At 37.3% G+C, this 21,694-nt stretch overlaps 1 protein-coding gene across 1 annotated transcript in view; it reads left to right on the top strand.

Annotated features, from left to right (window-relative positions):
* Positions 1-21,694, top strand: part of SYNE1 (spectrin repeat containing nuclear envelope protein 1) — a 483,739-nt gene that overhangs the window by 126,220 nt on the left and 335,825 nt on the right. The window contains 4 exon segments of the mRNA XM_070461436.1: positions 3,014-3,064; positions 6,010-6,117; positions 9,463-9,600; positions 10,582-10,746. Coding sequence (XP_070317537.1) covers positions 3,014-3,064; positions 6,010-6,117; positions 9,463-9,600; positions 10,582-10,746 — 462 coding nt within the window.

Raw genomic sequence — 21,694 nt, forward strand, 5'->3', positions numbered from 1 at the left:
ACATATTTTTCATACTACTCAAATGACACATGTTTGTTACCATAAATAAAGAAAAACAAAAATTGGGGGGAAAAAGGAAAAGAAAATTATTTGTACTTAACCTGTAGAGACTCTATTCTTAAAAAAATTAATACTTTGGTGTGAGTTCCCTGTAAATGTAGACACATAAAATATTTTAACAAAAATAGAATCGTGGGGCTTTCCTAGTAGCTCAGTGATGAAGAATCTTCCAGCCAATGCAAGAGACACAGGTTCAATCCCTGGTCTGAGAAGATCCCACATGTGATTTCCATGTGTTTACAGTGAGTAGCAACTTACATGGTGGTGGTAAGCCCATGTGCCACAACTATTGAGTCTGAGCTGTGGAGTCTGGGAAATCAAAACTTCTGAGCCCTCATACCATAGCTACTGAAGCTGGGGTTCTCTAGAGCCTGCGCTCCGCAACAAAAGTCACCACAATGAGAAGATCACACATCGCAGCTAGAGAGCAGTCCCTGCTCTCCACAACTAAAGAAAAGCCCGCACGCCAACAGCGACCCAGTACAGTCACAAAGAATAAATAAATAAATAAAAGTTTAGAACATAGAATCATAGTATACATATAATTTTATTTTTTCTGCTATACAAAACCTTTCTCATGCCATTCTCTCTAGAACTTCATAAAGATGGAGGGTAATTTATCCAATATCAGTTGTTGAAAATTTCTGATTTTTTGCTGTTATAAAAGTACTTCCATGAACAATTGTGTAATAAGAATTGTTCTACAACTCTTTCTAAAGAGGAATTCCTAGACTAAAGCGCATGCGGAGCTTTGTCAAATCCTCTCAGGAGGATGTCTCATTTTACACTCTAGCCAGCACACCAGAATGCCTATATTCTGTCTTTAACAACAATGGATAATATATTCTCCTATTTTTTAAAAGTACCCTATTAGGTTTGGGGGTTTTTATTCGTTTTTTAGAGAGAGAGGTGGATTTACTACTGAATTTAAAATTAATTATTAGGCAAAATGACATCAGGGAAAGTAATAAACGGATGTTCAAGACATGTTAAAAACAATCTGTCTTTACCATTCAGGTCTCAACTAGAGTTTACTGTTCAGGTCTTAACCAGGGTTTTCAAACAGGTTTGAGATTATAATGAAGAGAAACAAGAAAAACAAACAAACAAAAAATGCACTGTGTTTCTTAGAAACAGATCTAAGGAAGGAAAAGATCAGAGGAACATAACCCAAAGTTTTCAAGTAGGAAAAGGTTTTGCAGGAATAGAAATCTTTGTAAAAGAATGAAATGAAACAGCAGTAACTGGTGTTTCCTAGGTCACTTGGATGAAGTTAATCTGGTATTTGATAGAACTATGTTAGTTATTTTAAAAACTGTGGTTTCAAGAAACCGTTTCTTTGTTCGTTGCCAAGCTTGGAAGGAACAAATATTGATCACCAGAGTAACTTATTCTACAACAGGCAAACTAATGTTCCTAAGAAGCACCACTGAACACGAAAGACTCTCTTTGCAAACTCCAGTGTGGACTGAGTCATGTGCGTGGGATTCATTTGGTGTTTTCTGGGTTTTGAGAATGTGATTTGGCATGGACGGTGCTCTGTGAATAAGAAACTCTGTACAGAGGTCTATTAGAACTCCCTCATAGGGCACAGAGAAAATCAGTTTTCCATCTGATTGTCATATCTAAAGTTCTTATATTGGCCAATTGGATTTATTTCTGACCTGATGTCTAAGCTTGTACTGTTTTAATTTCTCTGACATTAGTCATCTCTCCAGATCAGTAAACACAGTGGCTGGTAATGTCTGAGAAATAAAGGGAGATACTTATGTTAATGCTCATGAGCAAGGATTTAATGTAAAAATCCTCAGAGATTTGAAATACACTCCTGCTTTAAACTTGTTAATACACTTGACTAAAGAGCTTTATTGTTAAGCAATTAATCACATTCTCTAGAAGATAAGTTCTGATTTTTCTTTTAAAAACTTCCATCTCTTTCCTAAAAGAAGGATGCTTCAGGAGAGTTTCAAAAAATAATTTTGAGGAAAGCGTGTTATAAGTGTTACCCTTTTTTAAATGATGGGTAGAATATGAACATCTAAATATGAGTATTTTAAATAGAAAAAAGATTTTTTATTTTTTATGATGTATGACTTATTTTTGTTTGATGCAACTTAATGGCCCTCTCATTCTGTCTAATGAAACTTGAAGATTTTATAGACTATACACATTAGGGTTGGTGTCATTCCCTTGAAGTCCTCATTACTTTTGTACTCAAGTTTTAGTAAATAGTTTTTAAAATTCATTTTAAAAAATACTGGCATCAACATATCTATCAGGCTTTCATTTTTCCTTCTTTTTGATTCTTATATCCCCTTTATGAATTTATTTAGTTATTTTATAGATACTATTTTAAATCTGATTTTATGATTGGAAATAGTGCCATGTTTTTCTTACTTCAGTCAGTAAAACTGATAAAGAACTTTCTCCTTAAAAGTATTCCTTGGATAATTAGTGCTAAATTATTAACAAATGCAATACACCCCCTGGTTTATCACTCTCATTTATCAAACTTTCAATTATTTATTCACTCATTCCTTCCCCAATTTCAACAAATTTTACTGACTGTTTTCAGAACCACAGCTCAGTCTTAGTTGTATAGGAATACAAAGATGTATATCATGACAGTATAGAGAAAAATATGAATCCATATACCTTTTCTTTACATTGTTCTCCTTTCAAAATATTTACTATTTTAAGACATATGTATAATATATCTAGTTACATATGACTATTAAAAATTAAAGCAAAACCATCAAATGCCAGAATTCTACATTGCCTTATTTGATTCAGTTTGATACTTTCAAAAATTGTGAAAATATCTTAAAATAACTATATCCTTCAAATTGTTGCCTGTTTATAGACAGATGCCTCTCCATTTTTTGTGTTTCCTATATAATTTTTGTTCATGATTTATGTTATTTTTGTATATGTTATCTTTTCATGTTGTTAGGAAATACTTCCAAGTTTCCCATCTTTTACAAATTCTATCCAAATTCTTAAGGTAAGATTTAAGTCATCTTGAATTGGTGGCTTCTTTCAAATATTCTGCATTCTATAGCTTGTTAGCCATCCCTTTGCATGTATTTGTCTTTATATACACATTTATTTTAATACCTTAATTCTGTTATTTCCTTTTCCTTTCTAGTAGAAAAATAACATATGTGTTCTTAAATATTAGTTAAAGTCTAAGCTACTCCCATGGACTTTCCCACTAATCTTTAATTATAAGATAGCATTAATTTCTTTTTAATAATAATAACACTAACAAAAGGAAAAATTAAAATAACTATTATTTATTTATGTGTGACATGGAAGATAAAAATTAAGTTAAAGCTTTATTTTTTCACTTTAATATATTAATAGGAAATAGTTAATTGAAAAAGGTAAGTGTTCAATTAGCTTGTAACCCTGAGTTTCATCACAACTCTTCTGCTCAATATTGAGTAACATGGTTTAGTAAAGTTCATAGAACAGGGTAAATGCTCAAAAAATATTTGTGGAATTCATGATTAAGAATTCTTTCCCATATCCAAGTTACTTCCGTTTTTCTACGTAGGCCTGAAGTTAAGGATTTATCAACACAATAGACTTTATGCCAACACTGGAATAAAAAATTAGAAGTAAAAATTTTTATTTCATGCTTCATGAAACATGAGTTTAAGTATATATAAGTACACTACAAAACATATAATGCATGCATTTGAGTGAGTAAGTGAGAGAGAAGAAAAAGTAGTGAGAATGCTAACAGTTTGGTTATTTGGCATTTAGACGGTCTCCAGGCAAATAGACCTCCATGTCTTTGAATGTGTGTGGAAGTTGCCAGTTGAAGAAAAACCACTAAACTAAATGAGTTTTGAAATCTAAATCTAAATATTTCATTTTCCTTTAAAAGAAGAATGCTAAATATATACAGAGCTGCATCCTTCTTAACCTTGCTGCAATTTGCACTTCCACACCAGAAGAAAAAGTCATTTGTTGAACATACTCTAATAAAGTTAATAAGAACATAATTTTTTTCTCTCAGATGATTTTGTGAAATAATTTCAATTGGTGAAGAAAAGCTTATGATGAGCCTGTCTTTGGAGAGTCAAAGCCCCATGCTCACTTTGGTGAGCTCCACCAGTGGTCATATTGAGCTCAGGTTCCTTGAAGGTAGAACAAGAGCTTTGTGTTCCTCTGAAGTCAGGAGATACATCATTAGTACTGTTGTGGGCATGAAAGTCAACCAATAACAGAACATGCGCCTTGATGCCATTCCCTTATTCATTCAGAAGAGCCATCATGGGAAGTGCTGAGACTGTGGAGTCCTCCTATTCCATTTTGTCCTCTAACTATGTTACCAATCAATCATTTATTCCACACTTATCCATTGAGTGACACCAGCTGCCAGACTGCTATGTTAGTCTGGAGGAAAAAAGATACATATGTGGTTTGGAATGCTGAATGGAGGAGGGAGGAGAGACAATGAAATATGATGTATTTTGGGTGAATATTTGAGCTCAGGTTGTTGCAAGATCATAGAAAAATGTTCTCAATATGTGGTCCCTAGGCCAGCAGCACCAGGTTCACCTGGAAACTTGTAATGAATATGCATTCTCAAGATACACTAAGCCAGAAAACCGGATGGTGGGCGCAGTCATCTCTTTCACAAGCTTTCCAGGTGATTCTAGTGTTCGCTGAAGTTTGAGAACCACTGGCAAAAGAGAAACTCATAACTCAGATCTGTGGATCAGAAGAAAGCTTCCTAGAGAAGGGTGCACCTGAGCTGAGCTCTGAGGAAATCATCACCCAGGGGAAATTATTCCAGGCAGAAGAGGCTTGTCTTTGCAACATCAGGAAGTGAAAGAGGACACAGGTCACGATAGTACGTGTGGCAGCCTCTGCTCTGGATGTGTTGACAGAGAATCTCTAATTCTCCTCAAAACCATGTAAAGGGGGGTGGTGCCACGACTACCCAGATGATGGTACAACAGAAGAGAGGATTTTAAAAAATTGTATCTGAATCCACAGTGCTAATGCACGTCAGGACCAGAGTTTGAAACCAGTTCCGCCTGCCTCCATAGCCAGCGCTCTTTCTCTTCTGCTGTTTGACCTGGCAGGAGACAGCCACTTCAGTCTGTCATAGGGCTGTGATCATCAGCTGAGATGTTGTAATGGAAAGCTAAATGCCAAAAATCATGTGAAGTATATCTGTGGTTACTCTGGCATTCTCACCTGATAAGAAGTCTTGATGACGGTTTAGGATATTTTCACTACATTAGTGCTAGAATAGCTCTTACTATTTGTGGAAGCAAGTCTGTAACTCTCCAGTTCTTTTTCATTTTTGAGATGTGAGTGGTAGCTTGTATGCATTCATTCAGTGGAAGATCTGGTAAATATCTTATAGGTTTCATGTTGCCAGGGTTTGGGAATACCATATTGAACAAGATAAATGTGCTTTCTGCCCTCATGGGACTTATGTTATAATAGTGCATAATGTTTTTAAACATAATGTACATGAGTAATCCAATGTTACTCTGACTGAAGCTCCTTTAATTCAGTCAAAATTAATCTTATCTTGATCAGTCCTCTGGGTTACCAGTGGCCTTGGGTTAAGACACAACCACAGGCCTATTTCCACTCCCATTCCAGCCACTGCTTTTTCTGAGTATTTTTGTGCTTAGCACATTTCCTCTGGAGCATATTTTCTTAATTAAATTAATGTTTCTTGAGAAGAACAATGGAGGTAGATAATTTCAGTATTCAGTATGATAATTTAAGATTTTTTATAGAATTAATTTTTGCTTCTTATTCTCCAGAAGAGGTGAGGGCAGGAAAGGAGAAAGTTTTTCAGAGACGTTTGGAGCTTATTAAATATTCAGTGTATTCTAGGATCAGTCAAGCATTAATCAGCAATTAAGTAAATGCATAGTTACTAATAAAATTGTAATGTCTTCTGGTTTCTAGAGAGAAGACAGGCTAATTTTGAAGGAGATGAAAGTTTGGATAGAACAATTTGAAAGAGATTTGACAAGGACACAGGTGACAGATTCAAGTTTGCAGGATAAATACCAGGTAATGTATGGAAGAGATATTTTACTTTTATTAAAAGCCTTTCATGAGTAAGATCCACATATATCATTTAATCTATGCTTAATCTTTCAAGTGATATTATGAGAAATGTCTTTTAAAAAAATATAGATTATCTTAAGTTTACATATAATTTAAACATTTTTCTATGTAAATAGGTAGTTTTAAAAATTTAATGCATTTATATATTGTAATATGTTTGTCATTGTAACAATAATTAGCACCTCTATCCTGTGACATTATTATCATTTATTTTTAGTAGGTGAGATGTTTAAGTTCCAGTCTCTTAGCAATTTTGATAATTGTAACACAGTACTATTGTCCATATTCACTGCACCGTGCATTTGGAATCTAGGCCTTGTATACCCTAACCCTTGCCAGTTTGTATACTTAAATATCCATCCTGTCCCCTCCACCACCACCCCCATCCCCTGGTAACCATCATTTTGTTCTCTGTTTTTAAGAGTTTGACTTTTTAGATTCCCTATATAAGTAATATTATACAATCTTTGTTTTTCTCTACCTTATCTTGCTTAGTATAACATCTTTAAGTTTCACCCATGTTGTCACATATGGCAGGCTGTCCTTTTTTCTCATGGCTAAATAACATGCCATTGTGTATATATATATATATAACCGCATGTTCTTTGCCAGTTCTTCCATTAATGAGCACTTAGATTGTTTCTATCAATTGACTGTGGTGACAATGCTGCAATAAACAAGAAAGTGCATGTATATCTCTTTGATACTTTGTTTTCATTTCCTTTGGATATACACCCAGAGCTGGAGTTGATAGTTTTAAATTGTATATGTCACATTATATAGAGTTCTGAGGCTTCATAACTTTCCCAGAACTCAGTCTTGTAGATGATCCAAAACACACATCTGGCCATTGTTTTTATATAATGCATGACCTTACAGATGTTACCTCACAAGAAATTCTACCAAAATGTGACTTCAGTGGCAAATTGAAAATTTCTATACGATAAGCTGCTTTAAATAAAAATTGCAACATAAAGAGTTGGAGTAGGACCCTTAGTAAGATCAGCTTCTCCTGCCACCTGCCTCACTCAACACTACTGCATTCAGGTTGAGTCCAGTGTTGCCTCTGTTGTGGTTGCTCTTTCTCCCAGTTTCATCACACTGTCATTAATTAAATTTCAGCTTCCAGTTTCCACTTCCAAAATCCTTTAACAAGTTTTTTTTTTTTTTCATTGAATTGCAACTTACTCTGTGTAGCACTGACATTTTCTCCTGCTTAAAATATCATTGCATTTTGGTGGCAAAACTATGGTATATTCTAACCTACAATACATGTTGACAATTTTTGCTACAAAAAAAAAAGGGTGAATGAGGTAAGAGATGAGAAACAGCAGACGATAGAAGATTTAGCTGTTGGAATTAGTGTGTGATTTTATATAATCATATCTATAAAGTGTGCCTGAATTTAGATGGGTAGTTTCATCAGTATTATATTTGATGGACTTGGAAATGCAGTAAATATATTCTTATATGTGTGTTCTTTTTGCTTTGAAGCTCATCATAATTTTTCACTGAAAAGATAATTTTCTGGGAATATTAAAATGATTAAATCAGTAAATTGAGGCTATAAATGCAAGAACAGAATGAATGTCCTTATTTAGTCCATTAGTGAGTTTCAGTTTTAGCATAAATTATAAAAAAAATAAATTCCAAGTTATAAAGTTACCATTGTACAGAAGTTAATTTATAAGAGGAAATCTAAGTATCAGTTTAGTTCAGTTCAGTTCAGTCGCTCAGTCGTGTCCGACTCTTTGGGACCCCATGGACTGCAGCACGCCAGGCCTCCCTGTCCATCACCAACTCCTGGACTTTACTCAAACTCATGTCCATCAAGTTGGTGATGCCATCCAGCCATCTCATCCTCTGTCGTCCCCTTCTCCTCCTGCCCCCAATCCCTCCTAGCATCAGGGTCTTTTCCAATGAGTCAGCTCTTCACATGAGGTGGCCAAAGTATTGGAGTTTCAGCTTCAGCATCAGTCCTTCCAATGAACACCCAGGACTGATCTTTAGAATGGACTGGTTGGATCTCCTCGCAGTCCTCAGAAAAAAAAAAAATTCATATCAGTCTCTTAAATAGCATTAGACCACATAGGGAATATTTTCTTTCATTTGTATGTTTATTATGTAATCAGAATCTAATGTTTGTACTTATCGATCAATAGTGTATTTTCCAGTTTTTCTGTATGTAAAGTTCTGTAGAATAAAATTTAAGACTGATTATATGTTTTGGTACTTTAAAATTACGTTAAGTTATAGTGAATAGTAGGTAAAATTTGTGGTAAAATATTTATTCACCATCTCCCCCAAGTGTTCTTCATGTGAATTTACATGTTTGTATACTTAGTGACTTAGAAGTTCTTTCAGATGTGCTATCTGTTAGATTCTATGGGGGCTATTCTCATGTTTCTTAATATTTTTAATATTAAAGACATTAAATGCACATTCAGTGACATTTTCAATTCATATGTGGACTTTGAAACATATATTCAGTTCAGTTCAGTTCAGTCGCTCAGTCGTGTCCGACTCTTTGCGACCCCATGAATCGCAGCACGCCAGGCCTCCCTGTCCATCACCAATTAGGGTGGGTTAATGTATTGTAAAATGTAGGACTTTCATTAAAATTACTAACTTTTCTTAGGTTATATTAATGTCAGACTTAGTTAAATCTACATGTTACAAATTTATGTTAACCATAATGTGACAAAAGAAAGATATAATATTTAATATTTTGATATCATAAAATTAAAGCAAAGGGTTGTTACATAAAGTAAACCTCTTTATACAGATTTACTGAAACACAAATTAGTATACCACTAATCCTGTAATTTTTTGATGTATGCAATTTCTATTTGTAAACTGGTACTTTAAAGTAAAACAACAATTTTGATTATGAACATAGATTTATACTCTTGTTTATTATTTCATCATGAGCAGGGACTGACTTGTAGATTATTTATCCAGGAATGAGAAATCCTAGCCTTGAGTGCTGTCTCTACTACTTGTGTGTGCCAAGTCACCTCTGGGCTTAGTAGTAATAACGGGGCTTGTCTAGATTGTAGTGTGATGGGGAGCCAGAGAGGATAATGTGCAGGAGGCACTTAGCAAGGGGCCAGGGTCATCATCAGGGCTAGATGAATGCTGGCTGGATCACCATTGTCAGTGTTATTATCAGCAACATTTATTGAACGTTATCCAAATATAAAGGATTGTTATTTAGGAAACATGGTTTCCTTTGCTTTTGCTTTTTTTGACTGACTGCCATGTTCTTGCTGTTTTTCCTCTTTTTAGTCATTTAAGCACTTCAGAGTTCAATATGAAATGAAGAGGAAACAGATTGAACACTTATTACAACCATTACATAGAGATGGTAAATTGTCACTTGACCAAGCATTGGTCAAACAGGCCTGGGATAGAGTGTCCTCCAGGGTAAGTCCTCTGATAATTCATTTCATTAGGACTTATGTAAGTTAGTCAAGAATATTGTCTATCATCTCTTTCTTCACAATGATGTTACATCAGGTCCTCACGCCTCTGTCTGTGGTTGGAAGTTTTACCAGCGGGATGGCCTTTGTCCTCTTGTCAAGTTTTCCTTGAAGTTAGTGGAAGTGCCTGTTTAACAACTGTTTCCCTGTTTTGCCTGCCTTATTGACAAGACAGCCCGCTGAAATCCTGAAAGACCACCTGGGTTACTTCTCCTTTTCTATAATTTAATCCTGAGTTGTTTAGAAGTAACTCCCCAAGAATGAGGCCTCAACTTCTCCAAATTTCATAACCAGATTTCATTAACAGTTAATTATCTTCCTGTATTCACATTTATTTTTATATTCTTTAATTTAAGCTTATCTTATCTGACCTTGAACTTGAAGGAAAATTGCTCTGTAGCTTTCATTTTAATATTTTGCAAACATTAAGTCCCAGATTTCAAAACCTCTGAAACTTCTATCCCTCATGGGAATACTTGTCTCGTACTTATTCCATTTTCATTTTTATAATCCAACTTTTCCCATTAAGCTCTATTAAAGAATAAGTTAGATCCCACCCCCCCCATCATTCCAATAAGCTGTGAAGCAGTACCTGACAATCAGATAAGTGGGAGAAATGATGAAATCATTAGAGAAATACATTATTATAGAAAGAATCCTGAATTTTCATTTTCCTCCCAAGATGTCTAGATGACCCTGATTTTTCTGGACCTGTTCTTATTATGTGGGAGATTTTGAAGGAAAGTATCTGTGTTCTGAACTTTTCAAAACATTAGATTAGGACACAGATATTTTCTTACTTGGTGTTTATTAAATTAACCCCAAATTAATAACTTAGGGCATTTTGTAGCCTTTAAAATCATTTGGGGGAATTTTAGGAATTGTCCATCGTGTTAAGACACTGCCTTTCTACTTTGTATTCCAGCTCTTCGATTGGCATATACAGCTTGATAAGTCTCTTCCTGCACCTCTGGGCACCATAGGGGCCTGGTTATATAGAGCAGAAGTGGCCCTAAGAGAGGAAATAACCGTTCAGCAGGTTCACGAGGAAACAGCCAACACAATACACCGGAAACGTGAGCAACACAAGGTAAATACTCTGGCTGGAAAACCTTCCAGCCTAACGGTGCTGGTGTTACCAAATCAGGTTTGTTTGCCCATGACTCAGCGGGTCAAAGCTTGAGACAAAGGTTGAGGTTTGCAGCAGAGAAAGGATTTATTCACAAGGCAGCCAGCTGAGATGAGAGAACAAATTTCAGATCCATCTCCCTGAAGATGAGGGGTTCTGAGTATTTATGGGATCAAGCTGAGCATGGGAAAGGTCACTGGAGATAAGAAATGGGTGAAGTGATCCTCATTCTGTGCAGATGCAACTAAGCCACAGATCTTTTCATGGGCTACATATTCAGAAAATGGTGGCATTAGCGTCATCAGAGGGTGGAGTTTTGGGCCCTCTTATATCAAAAGGTTACCATGCAGACACTCACCCATGGTCAGATGGAGGGTCAGTGGGCCTAACTAGTCTTAACCAGCTGGAGCTCAAACTGGACACAGCTGACTCCAAGTTCCTAAATGCAGCTTGGCCAACATCTTTTTGTTAAGGTTGTGTGATACTTGGAGGACCTGCAAACTTTTATTAAAGCAAACCTGATCAGTGAAGGTAGGCTGTTGTTCTTCAGTTGTTAAGTCATGTCTGACTCTTTGTGACCCCACGGTCTGCAGCACGCCAGGCTTCCCTGTCCTTCATCATCTCCTGGAGTTTGCTCAAACTCATGTCCATTGAATCAGTGATGCCGTCCAATCATCTTATCCTCTGTCACCCCCTTCTCTTACCCTCAATCTTTCCCAGTATCAGGGTCTTTTCCAGTGAGTTGGCTCTTTGCATTAGGTGGTCAAGGTATTGGAGCTTCAGCAGGTCACAATTTATTATTTATTAACAGCTAACTGATAATACCCTTGTTTCACTAGTATAGTCTGGAACTTGCACTGACTCAGGTCTCCCAGGCACCCATTCGTTCTGGTTCGGAGATGTCCCATTTTCCTAGAAATTCTTTGATTTGCACTTCCTTCTTCTGTACTTGTTATGACAATCCCAGTAGATTCATTTCCCGAGTTGCTTTCCAATAGTTCTGTTATTTTTTATCTGCATTTACTTTTGTTATTTCTCTTGCTATATTGTTGTCTTTGAAAATATAAAGCCATAGACAGTGCGTATTTTCATAATAGTGTGATTGGCCATTGGCTCCAGACTTCTTTTCCTCCTCCATTCCCACAGGAAGGCAAACCAAGTCACCAAGTTCTTATGTCCTAGTGCTTAAGAAGTGAGGATCAGGATGCTGGGAGGGTTACTAGTGGCCTTAGAAAGCGGTGGGATTAGGTCTTGGTGATCTCTTAGTCATTTGCGATTTTCTCATTGCTTGGTTTGCTGTGCTTAGCATAAGTTCTAATACACTTCCTCTGCGTCTTGTGATAGTACAGTCCTAACTTAAAATGCTGTTTTTTTCACTAACATCTCATTAATGCAACCCTGCATTTTGTGCAATTGAATTTGTGTATCTCATTTACTGAGTCACAGTGGGAGTTAACTGTATATGTGGAAAATAAACCAACAACCAGGTCTCACTTTGTTCTACTCTCCTGGTTAAACAAGAAAAAGTGAAAGTGTTAGTTGCTCAGTCATGTCCAACTCTTCGCACCCCCGTGGACCGTAGCCCATCAGGCTCCTCTGTCCATGGAATTCTCTGGGCAAGAATATTGGAGTGGGTTGCCATTCCCTTCTCCAGGGGATTTCCTGAGCCAGGAATTGAACCCAGGTCTCCTGCGTTGCAGGCAGATTCTTTACCATCTGAGCCACCAGGTGACTTTTTGGTTAAAGGCAGCTCTCAGCCTGGCTCCTGCCCACGTTCATGCAGTTGGCTGTGGTTGGAGATAAACACGCCCCCAGGCATGCTGACTAACCCAAGTGGGCCCTTCGCGCTCCCCGGCACTCCAAAGGCACTTTTGGACTCTCTTCCCTCTGCATTTCTGGGACAACTATCTTATACCTTTTCTATTCAAACCTTCCAAACCTCCTCCTTCATCCTTACTCTGAGCTGATGACACTGCTTCCTATTTCTCTGAGAAAATAGAAGCAGTCAAAAAAGAATTTCCGCAAGCTCCCACGACCACATCAACCCACCTACACGCATCTGTGACCGAATACTCCGTCTCCTCTCCTGTTACTATGGATGAACCATCTGTGCTCCGAGCTAAGGCCAGCCCCTCCGCACGTATGGTGGATCCCATCCTCCCAGCTCTGTTCCAGAAGATAATGCCTGTAGTACTTTGCTTCTTTATTTTTTCTTTCTCTGCTGGATTTTCCCCACCCACATAAAACATACTGTTATTATTCTTAATAGCCTCTTTCTTAACCTTACCTCTCCTTTCAGCTATTGTCCTTTTTTTTTTTTTTTAAGTTTATTGGGCTGTAGTTGCTTTACAATGTTGTGTTAATTTCTACTGTATAGCAAAGCGAATCTGCTATACATATGCATATATCTCCTCTTTTTTGGATTTCCTTCCCTCTTGGGTCATCACAGACCAATGGGTAGAGTTCCCTGTGCGGTACAGTAGCTTCTCACTGGTTATCAATTTTATACATAGGATCAATAGCGTATACATGTCAGTCACAATCTCCCAATTCATCCCATTCCTTCCCTTCCCCTTGGTATCTATATGTTTGCTTTTTACATCTGTACCTGTATTTTCTGCTTTGTAGATAAGATCATCTATACCAATTTTTTCAGATTCCACATATATGCATTAATATACAGTACTTGTTCTTCTCTTTCTGGCTTTCTTCATTCTGTATGACAGTCTCTAAGTCCCTCCACATCTGTACAAATGACCCAGCTTTGTTCTTTTTCATGGCAGAGGCAGAGTAATATTCCATCATCTATATGTACCACATCTTTATCTTTTCCTCTGTGGATGGACATTTAAGTTGTCTCCATATCCTGGATGATGTACATAGTGAACTACTGTCCATTTTTTTCTTTCTTTTACAAAAGTGAAGTTCTTTGGAAGAACTATCTGAAATCTCATTTTGGTTTCGTACTCCTCCCATTCTTTCTAGAACCCATTCCAATCATGTTTATCCTTGCCTGTCTATCCATGGCAGGTTCATGAGGGTGCTTTTTGTTCCTCACTCAATGACTAATTCTCAGTCCTCAGTTTACCTTTATTGGAAGCATTTTAGACAGTTATTCCTTCATCTCTGAACTACTTTACCCATTTGGTTTCTTAATTTTCTTTCTGTTCTTTCCAGTGTTTCCAGTTAGCCCACATTTGGTCCAAAATGTCCATGAGTATATTTGGTTCATGGAACAAATAGTTTTGGACAGGGCCAAATATCAAGGACCTTTTGATGTGGACCAAATATCTCCATGGACATTTTGGATAGGACCAAATACAACCAATAATCAACAACCTTTTGGCATAAACCAAATATTTTATGGTAATTTTGAACAGGACCATATGGTCCTAAAATGGTGTTTCCTTGTCTTTCAACAAATATTTATTGAGCTCTTTCTATGTGCAAAGTACTGTTCTAGGCATTTGTGATATACCCATAAGCAAAACAGACAAAACCTCTAGCCTAATATAACTTGCCTTTTCATAGGAGGAGGCAGTTAAGAAATAATAAATATAATAAATAATGACATTTTATATTAGAATAGAAGGTAGAAGGACAAGATTAAGTGGTGTTGCAATCTTAAGCAGGGGGTCAGTGAAACCACACTGAAAAGAGAACCTCAAACATGCAAGTGTGTTCCTATTCGAAGGCCTTTGCCCTTGCCAACATTTCTGCAATGTTGCCTGAAATATTTTCCAGGCATTCTTCCTCATCTCCTTGGGCCTTTACTGAAAGGTTACCTTTTAGTCAATCCTTTCTCGGCCACCTCTTTGAAAGGACAACATCCTTTCCCCTTCCCTATTCAGTTTTTCTCTTTAGCATTATCTTCATCTCAAATGCTAATTTAATTATTTATCTTATTTACTGCTTGATCTCCTACAGTGTAATCTCAACTCTCTAAGAGCAATGATTATTGTTTGTTTTTTACTCTTGTTTAAAAAAAAAAACAGCTTCTAAAAATGGTTTTAGAAATATTCAGGCTTTCAAAATTGTAATTGGGTCAATAATGCTAATCGTACTTTCTGAGAATTTGTTCCTTTGACTAAGTTTTCAAAATTACTGACATAAGATTATTCAAAATATTCTTGTGCCTATTGTTAAGCCTCCATTTTCCCCCAGTTTTGTTTCTTTGCACTTTGTCACATTCCTTAAATGCACTTTTAGCATCCTTAATTTCCTCTGTTATATTCTAATGATCTTTTCCCATCTACTTTCTTACCAGAGGAAGATTCATTCTTTTAACAGCATCATTCTGGTGCTGTGTGAGAATATGGCTGGACTGGTCATAGAGGGTAGAAGAGAAACAATTTCAATGATCTGGGTAGGGTGGCTTGAACAAAGGTCATAGCTACAGAGATGGTAAGAAATAGATTCTGAGTATATTCCAAGGGAAGAACAAAGAGTTTTTAGCATTAGATATTGATTATGAAGGAAGGGGAGTCATAAATGACACTATGATTTTTCAACCAAGCAGTTGGAAAAATGGCGTTTCCATCAGTTGAGATGGAAAGGCAATGAAGCAGATTTGGGGGGAAAGGTGGAGTTCAGTCTGGGGGAAGCTAAGTATGAGACTCTTTCACGCTCCAGCAAGTATACGGAGTGGGCAGTGGGAGATAAGAGACAGGAGGGGGCCAAATAGTCAGAGTCCTTGGTATATAAAGGGATGTTAAAAGCTTGGAGACTTAAATTAAACAAATATGTGTAGACAGAAAATTAGTCAAGAGCTGAGCCCTGAGGGAACCCAGTATTAAGTAAGCTTCAGTGCTTATAGTTATTATCGTTGTTCAGTCACCAAGTTATATCTGACTCTCTGTGACCCCATAAACTGCAGCACGGCAGGCTTCCCTGTCCTTCACCATCTCCCAGAGTTTGTTCAAACTCGTGTCCATTGAGTCGGTGATGCCATCCAACCATCTTATCCTCTGTTGCCCCCATCTCCTCCTGCCCTCTATCTTTCCTAGCATCAGGGTCTTTTCTAGTAAATCGACTCTTCACATGAGGTGGTCAAAGTACTGGAGCTTCACTTTTAGCATCAGTCCTTCCAGTGAATATTCAGTGTTGATATCCTCTAGGATTGACTGGTTTGATCTCCTTGCTGTCCAAGGGACTCTCAAGAGTCTTATCCAGCAACACAGTTGGAAAGCATCAGTTCTTCAGTGCTCAGCCTTCTTTATGGTTCAGCTCTCACATCTACACATGAGTACTGAAAAAACCATAAATTTGACTATATGGACCTTTGTCAATAAAGTGATATCTTTGCTTTTTAATACACTGTTTAGGTTTGTCATAGCTTTTCTTCCAAGGTGCAAACAACTTTAAATTTCATGGCTGCAGTCACCGTCTGCAGTGATTTTGGAGCCCAAGAAAATAAAACCTGTCACAGCTCCCACTTTTCCCCACCTATTTGCTATGAAGTGATGGGACACTTAACAGTATCTAGATTAGCAATATAAAGAAGCATAGTAGGATGCTTCTCTGGGGGAATGATCTCTGTTTGTCTCCAAGGCAAACCATTCAGTATCACAGTAATCCAAGTCTATGCCCTGACCAGTAATGCTGAAGAAGCTGAAGTTGAATGGTTCTATGAAGTCCTACAAGACCTTCTAGAACTAACACCCAAAAAAGATGTCCCTTTCATTATAGGGGACTTGAATGCAAAAGTAGGAAGCCAAGAAATACCTGGAGTAATGGGCAAATTTGGCCTTGGAGTACAGAATGAAGCAGGACAAAGGCTAACAGAGGTTTGCCAAGAGAATGCACTGGTCATAGCAAACACCCTCTTCCAACAACACAAGACGTGACTCTACACATGGACATCACCAGATAGTCAACACCAAAATCAGACTGATTATATTCTTTGCAGCCAAAGATGGAGAAATTCTATACAGTCAGCAAAAACAAGACTGGGAGCTCACTGTGGCTCAGATCATGAACCCCTTATCGCCAAATTCAGACTTAAATGGAAGACAGTATCAAATCCCTTATGACTATACAGTGGAAGCGACAAATAGATTCAAGGGATTAGATATAATAGACAGAGTACCTGAAGAGCTATGGATGAAGGTTCATGACATTGTACAGGAGGCAGTGATCAAGACCGTCCCCAAGAAAAAGAAATGCAAAAAGGCAAAACGGTTGTCTGAGGAGGCCTTACAAACAGTTATGAAAAGAAGAAAAGTGAAAGGCAAAGAAGTAAAGGAAAGTTATGCTCATTTCAATGCAGAGTTCCAAAGAATAGCAAGGAGAGATAAGAAAGCCTTCCTCAGTGATCAATGCAAAGAAATAGAGGAAAGCAATAGAATGGGAAAGACTAGAGATCTCTTCAAGAAAATCAGAGATACCAAGGGAACATTTTCATGCAAAGATGGGCTCAATAAAGGAAAGAAATGGTATGGACCTAACAGAAGAAGAAGATATTAAGAAGAGGTGGCAAGAATACACAGAAGAACTATACAAAAGAGATCTTCATGACCCAGATAATCACGATGGTGTGATCACTCACCTAGAACCAGACATCCTCCAATGTGAAGTCAAGTGGGTCTTAGAAAGCATCACTACAAACAAAGCTATGGAGGTGATGGAATTCCAGTTGAGCTATTTCAAATCCTAAAAGACGATGCTGTGAAAGTGCTGCACTCAATATGCCAGCAAATTTGGAAAACTCAGCAGTTGGCCACAGGACTGGAAAAGGTCAGTTTTCATTCTGATCCCAAAGAAAGGCAATGACAAAGAATGCTCAAACTACTGCACAGTTGCACTCATCTCACATGCTAGCAAAGTCATGCTCAAAATTCTCCAAGCCAGGCTTCAACAGTACATGAACTATGAACTTCCAGATGCTCAAGCTGGATTTAGAAAAGCCAGAGGAGCCAGAGATCAAATAGCAAACATCTGTTAGATCATCAAAAAAGCAAAAGAGTTCCAGAAGAACATCTACTTCTGCTTACTGACTATGCCAAAGCCTTTGACTGTGTGGATCACAACAAACTGAAAAATTCTGGAATAGATGGGAATGCCAGATCAACTGACCTGCCTCCTGGGAAACCTGTATGCAGGTCAGGAAGCAACAGTTAGAACTGGACATGGAACAACAGACTGGTTCCAAATAGGGAAAGGAGTATGCAGAGTACATCATGAGAAACACTGGGCTGGATGAAGCACAAGCTGGAATCAAGATTGTTGGGAGAAATATCAATAACCTCAGGTATGCAGATGACACCACCCTTATGGCAGAAAACAAAGAAGAACTAAAGAGCCTCTTGATGAAAGTGAAAGAAGGGAGTGAAAAAGTTGGCTTAAAACTCAGCATCAGAAAACTAAGATCATGGCATCCGGTCCCATCACTTCATGGCCAATAGCTAGGGAAACAGTGGCTGACTTTATTTTTGGGGGCTCCAAAATCACTGCAGATGGTAACTGCAGCCATGAAATTAAAAGACACTTGCTCCTTGGAAGAAAAGCTATGACCAACCTAGATAGCATATTAAAAAGCAGAGACATTACTTTGCCAACAAAGGTCCATCTGGTCAAAGCTCTGGTTTTTCCAGTAGTCATGTATGGATGTGAGAGCTGGACTATAAAAAAAGCTGAGTGCCGAAGAATTGATGCTTCTGAACTGTGGTGTTGGAGAAGACTTGAGAGTCCCTTGGACTGCAAGGAGATCAAACCAGTCCATCTTAAAGAAAATCAGTCCTGAATATTCATTGGAAGGACTGATGCTGAAGCTGAAACTCCAATACTTTGGCCACATGATGCGAAGAAGTGACTCATTTGAAAAGACCCTCATGCTGGGAAAGATTGAAGGTGGGAGGAAAAGGGGATGATAGAGGATGAGATGGTTGGATGGCATCACTGGCTCAATGCATATGAGTTTTAGCAAATTCTGGGAGTTGGTGATGGACAGGGAGGCCTGGTGTGCTATGGTCCATAGGGTTGCAAAGAGTCAGACATGACTGAACAACTGAACTGAACTGAACTGAGTGGGATACTCAAATTTTCAATAGATTTATGGGAAGTCCAATTCCATTCAACAGATACTTGTTAGGATATACAATTAATTTTAGAACAAAATTCCAGAATATACAATTAATTTAAGAGCAAAATTGGTGGCTCTGCTTTTTACTATGCTTTCTAGGTTTGTCATAGATTTGTTTTCTTCCAAGGAGCAAGCATCTTTTAATTTCGTGGCTGCAGTCACCATCAACAGTGATTTTGGAACCCAGGAAAACAATAATGAATTAAGCAGTTAATAACTTGTAATGACTTATGTTCTGGAGTTTATTTGTCTGATATTGATGCACACTTATGATCCTTCTTTTATTAGAATTTGCCTGGCTTGTTGTTTTCTATTCTATTCATTTCAACCCATCCTTGTTCCTAATGTTTTGGAATATCTCTTTTAAAAAGCAGATAGTTCTATTCTGTTTGCCTAATCGGACAATCTCTGCCTTTTGATAAGTAAATGTATATTCCACTCATATTTATTTGTAATTATTGATACATCTGAATTTGTTTCTACCATTTGTTTCTATTTGCCCTACTCTTTCTTTCTTTCTTTTTTCCCTACATTCTTCCTGTTTATAAGTTGATTTAAGGTCCTGTTTTTAAATTTTTTAATTGGAGGAAAATTGCTTTAAAATGTTTGATTGAGTGGTTTTGTTGTTGTTGTTGATTTTCTTGCCTATTTTCCTTATTCCATGTTTTCCCTGAAACTGTCTTCAAGTTATAAACTGCAGTTGTGTAATGTGACTGTCCTTGAAATTATACCATAGATACTTAATGAAACTGAAAATCAGTGTCTTGACCTCCTCTTAATCCATATAAGGAATTAAGAACACTTTAACCAGGTCCTACTCTTCTAACTTGCAAACTGTTATTGTCAAGTGTTAAATTGCATTTTTCTAACACTGTGAATGTATCGTTTCTGCTGGTTCTCACTCGTGGTAGCGTGTCTCCTGTGTTTGGCGATATTTGCATTCTTCCTTTTGTGTTTGCATTTGCTATCAACCAGGGACACATCAGCTCTCTTCGAGGGTTCTGGCTAAATGTTGAGTTATCACTTTCAATATTTCTCACATTATTCAAGTTCCAAGACTTGCATGGTATTGATATCTGTCCAGGACAATCAGCTTTTTCAATGATCTTGTTCATAGTTCTGTGATTCAGTTTTGGGTCATGCTTTACTGAAAATGGGAGAGTTAAAGTTTCACTTACTTCCTGTGAGCCCATTAGTGAACTAAAGTCATACGCTGTGCTCAGCATCTGGTTGCTTTGTAGTGAGACGGCCTTTCAGAAGACCCAGCAGCATCACACCATCTGTATTCTTTTGTCATGTTTGAAAATGTTTTTGTTTGTTTTGATTTGTTGTTAAGATTTTTTTCAAGTCATTAGATATAGAAAACTACAACAGGGAAAGTTTCTTGGAAGACATCTGGACATTGGGATATTCCAATAGAGTCACAGACCCCCCCACCCATACATTAACAGGTAGTCACACAGAACAAATAAGAGGTGGGAGTGGTGGTGGCTCTAAACTTACCCTGAAGTCATTTGGGGGAGTTTCGGTCTAGACATAAGCTATAGAACTGTGTCTACAGGTTAAGAAGGAGGCAGACAAGTGATTGAAATACTCAAGGCAGTAGTTGCTCTAGGTTGGTCCTCTGTTCTCTGTGATCAGCTCTGAAATGCTTGTGGTGCCCTCCCACTGGGAACAGGGAACTTGTGAATATCTGTGCCATTACCTGCACACTCAAAGCACATCAGAAGGTGATAATAACAAATACATATCAAGATAGAAATAGTTTGGGGTTGAATTTTTTTCTACAGTGTAACAAATAACATCCTCTGAACTAAAAGAAAATTACTCCCTTATGTTAACAAACACATATGACTTTAGCATCTTAATTTATATATAAAAGCCTTCATTTGTACCTATCTAACAAGTATCTTTCTTATGTTTTAGGCTGTTTCCTTGCTTCTGTTTTCTCTGATTAATCTACTAAATCTTAGCATGAAACACTATTAATTAGTTAATTAAAAATATATATATATATATTTTTTATTTGGCACACCAGGTCTTAGTTGTAGCATGTAGGATCTTTAGTCTCTGGTGTGATATGCAGGACCTTTAGTTGTGGCATGTGGGATCTAGTTCTCTGACCAGGGATTGAACCCAAGCCCCCTGCATTGGGTTGCAGAGTCTTAGCCACTTCTTAGCAGGGAAGTCCCAATAGAGTGTTGATTTTTCTAATTCATTCTGGTAGGTTAATGTATCTTATTTTTCAATGAGTGACAATCTGTTGGCTATTTACTCTGCTGTTGAGAAACCACCTAAGCTCTAGAAAATACGGCATGAATCTGCTTCACCTCACTCCTTCTTTGCTTTTATGTGAGAAGTTATCTAGGAATTGTGAAGGACATGTGAATCTTCATATAAGTATGTCTTCTGACAATGAAAAACTCAGAAAACAAATCTAAATAAATTATTAAAAGTTTTTGGAGTTCTGTACAATCTAGACAGAATCTTTATAAACATTACATTTACTCTTCCCACTGTGATATCTATGGGACATTCCCCGTGTTTGTTTGAAATCTTCTACCTATAGGGTGTTTTCCTAATATGTTGGAATGTAATTGATTTACTTTAAGATGGCAAGCAAGCATGACTTTAGGGTAGCCTGCACACACTCAGAATAAAATAGAGAATTTAATATTGTTAGTTTTACCTTTAAAGGGTTAAACTAGTGGTACCTAGTTTTAAGCTTTGGAAAAGCAATAGATTCAAAATCAGGGAAAGAGAAAAATGCTAACATTGATCGTTTATAGCACTAACTACATCTTCCTTTGGACCATGTGCCTTTAAAAT

This window comes from Odocoileus virginianus, chromosome 34 (genome assembly GCF_023699985.2).
Source record: "Odocoileus virginianus isolate 20LAN1187 ecotype Illinois chromosome 34, Ovbor_1.2, whole genome shotgun sequence".
Classification (NCBI taxonomy): Eukaryota; Metazoa; Chordata; class Mammalia; order Artiodactyla; family Cervidae; genus Odocoileus; species Odocoileus virginianus.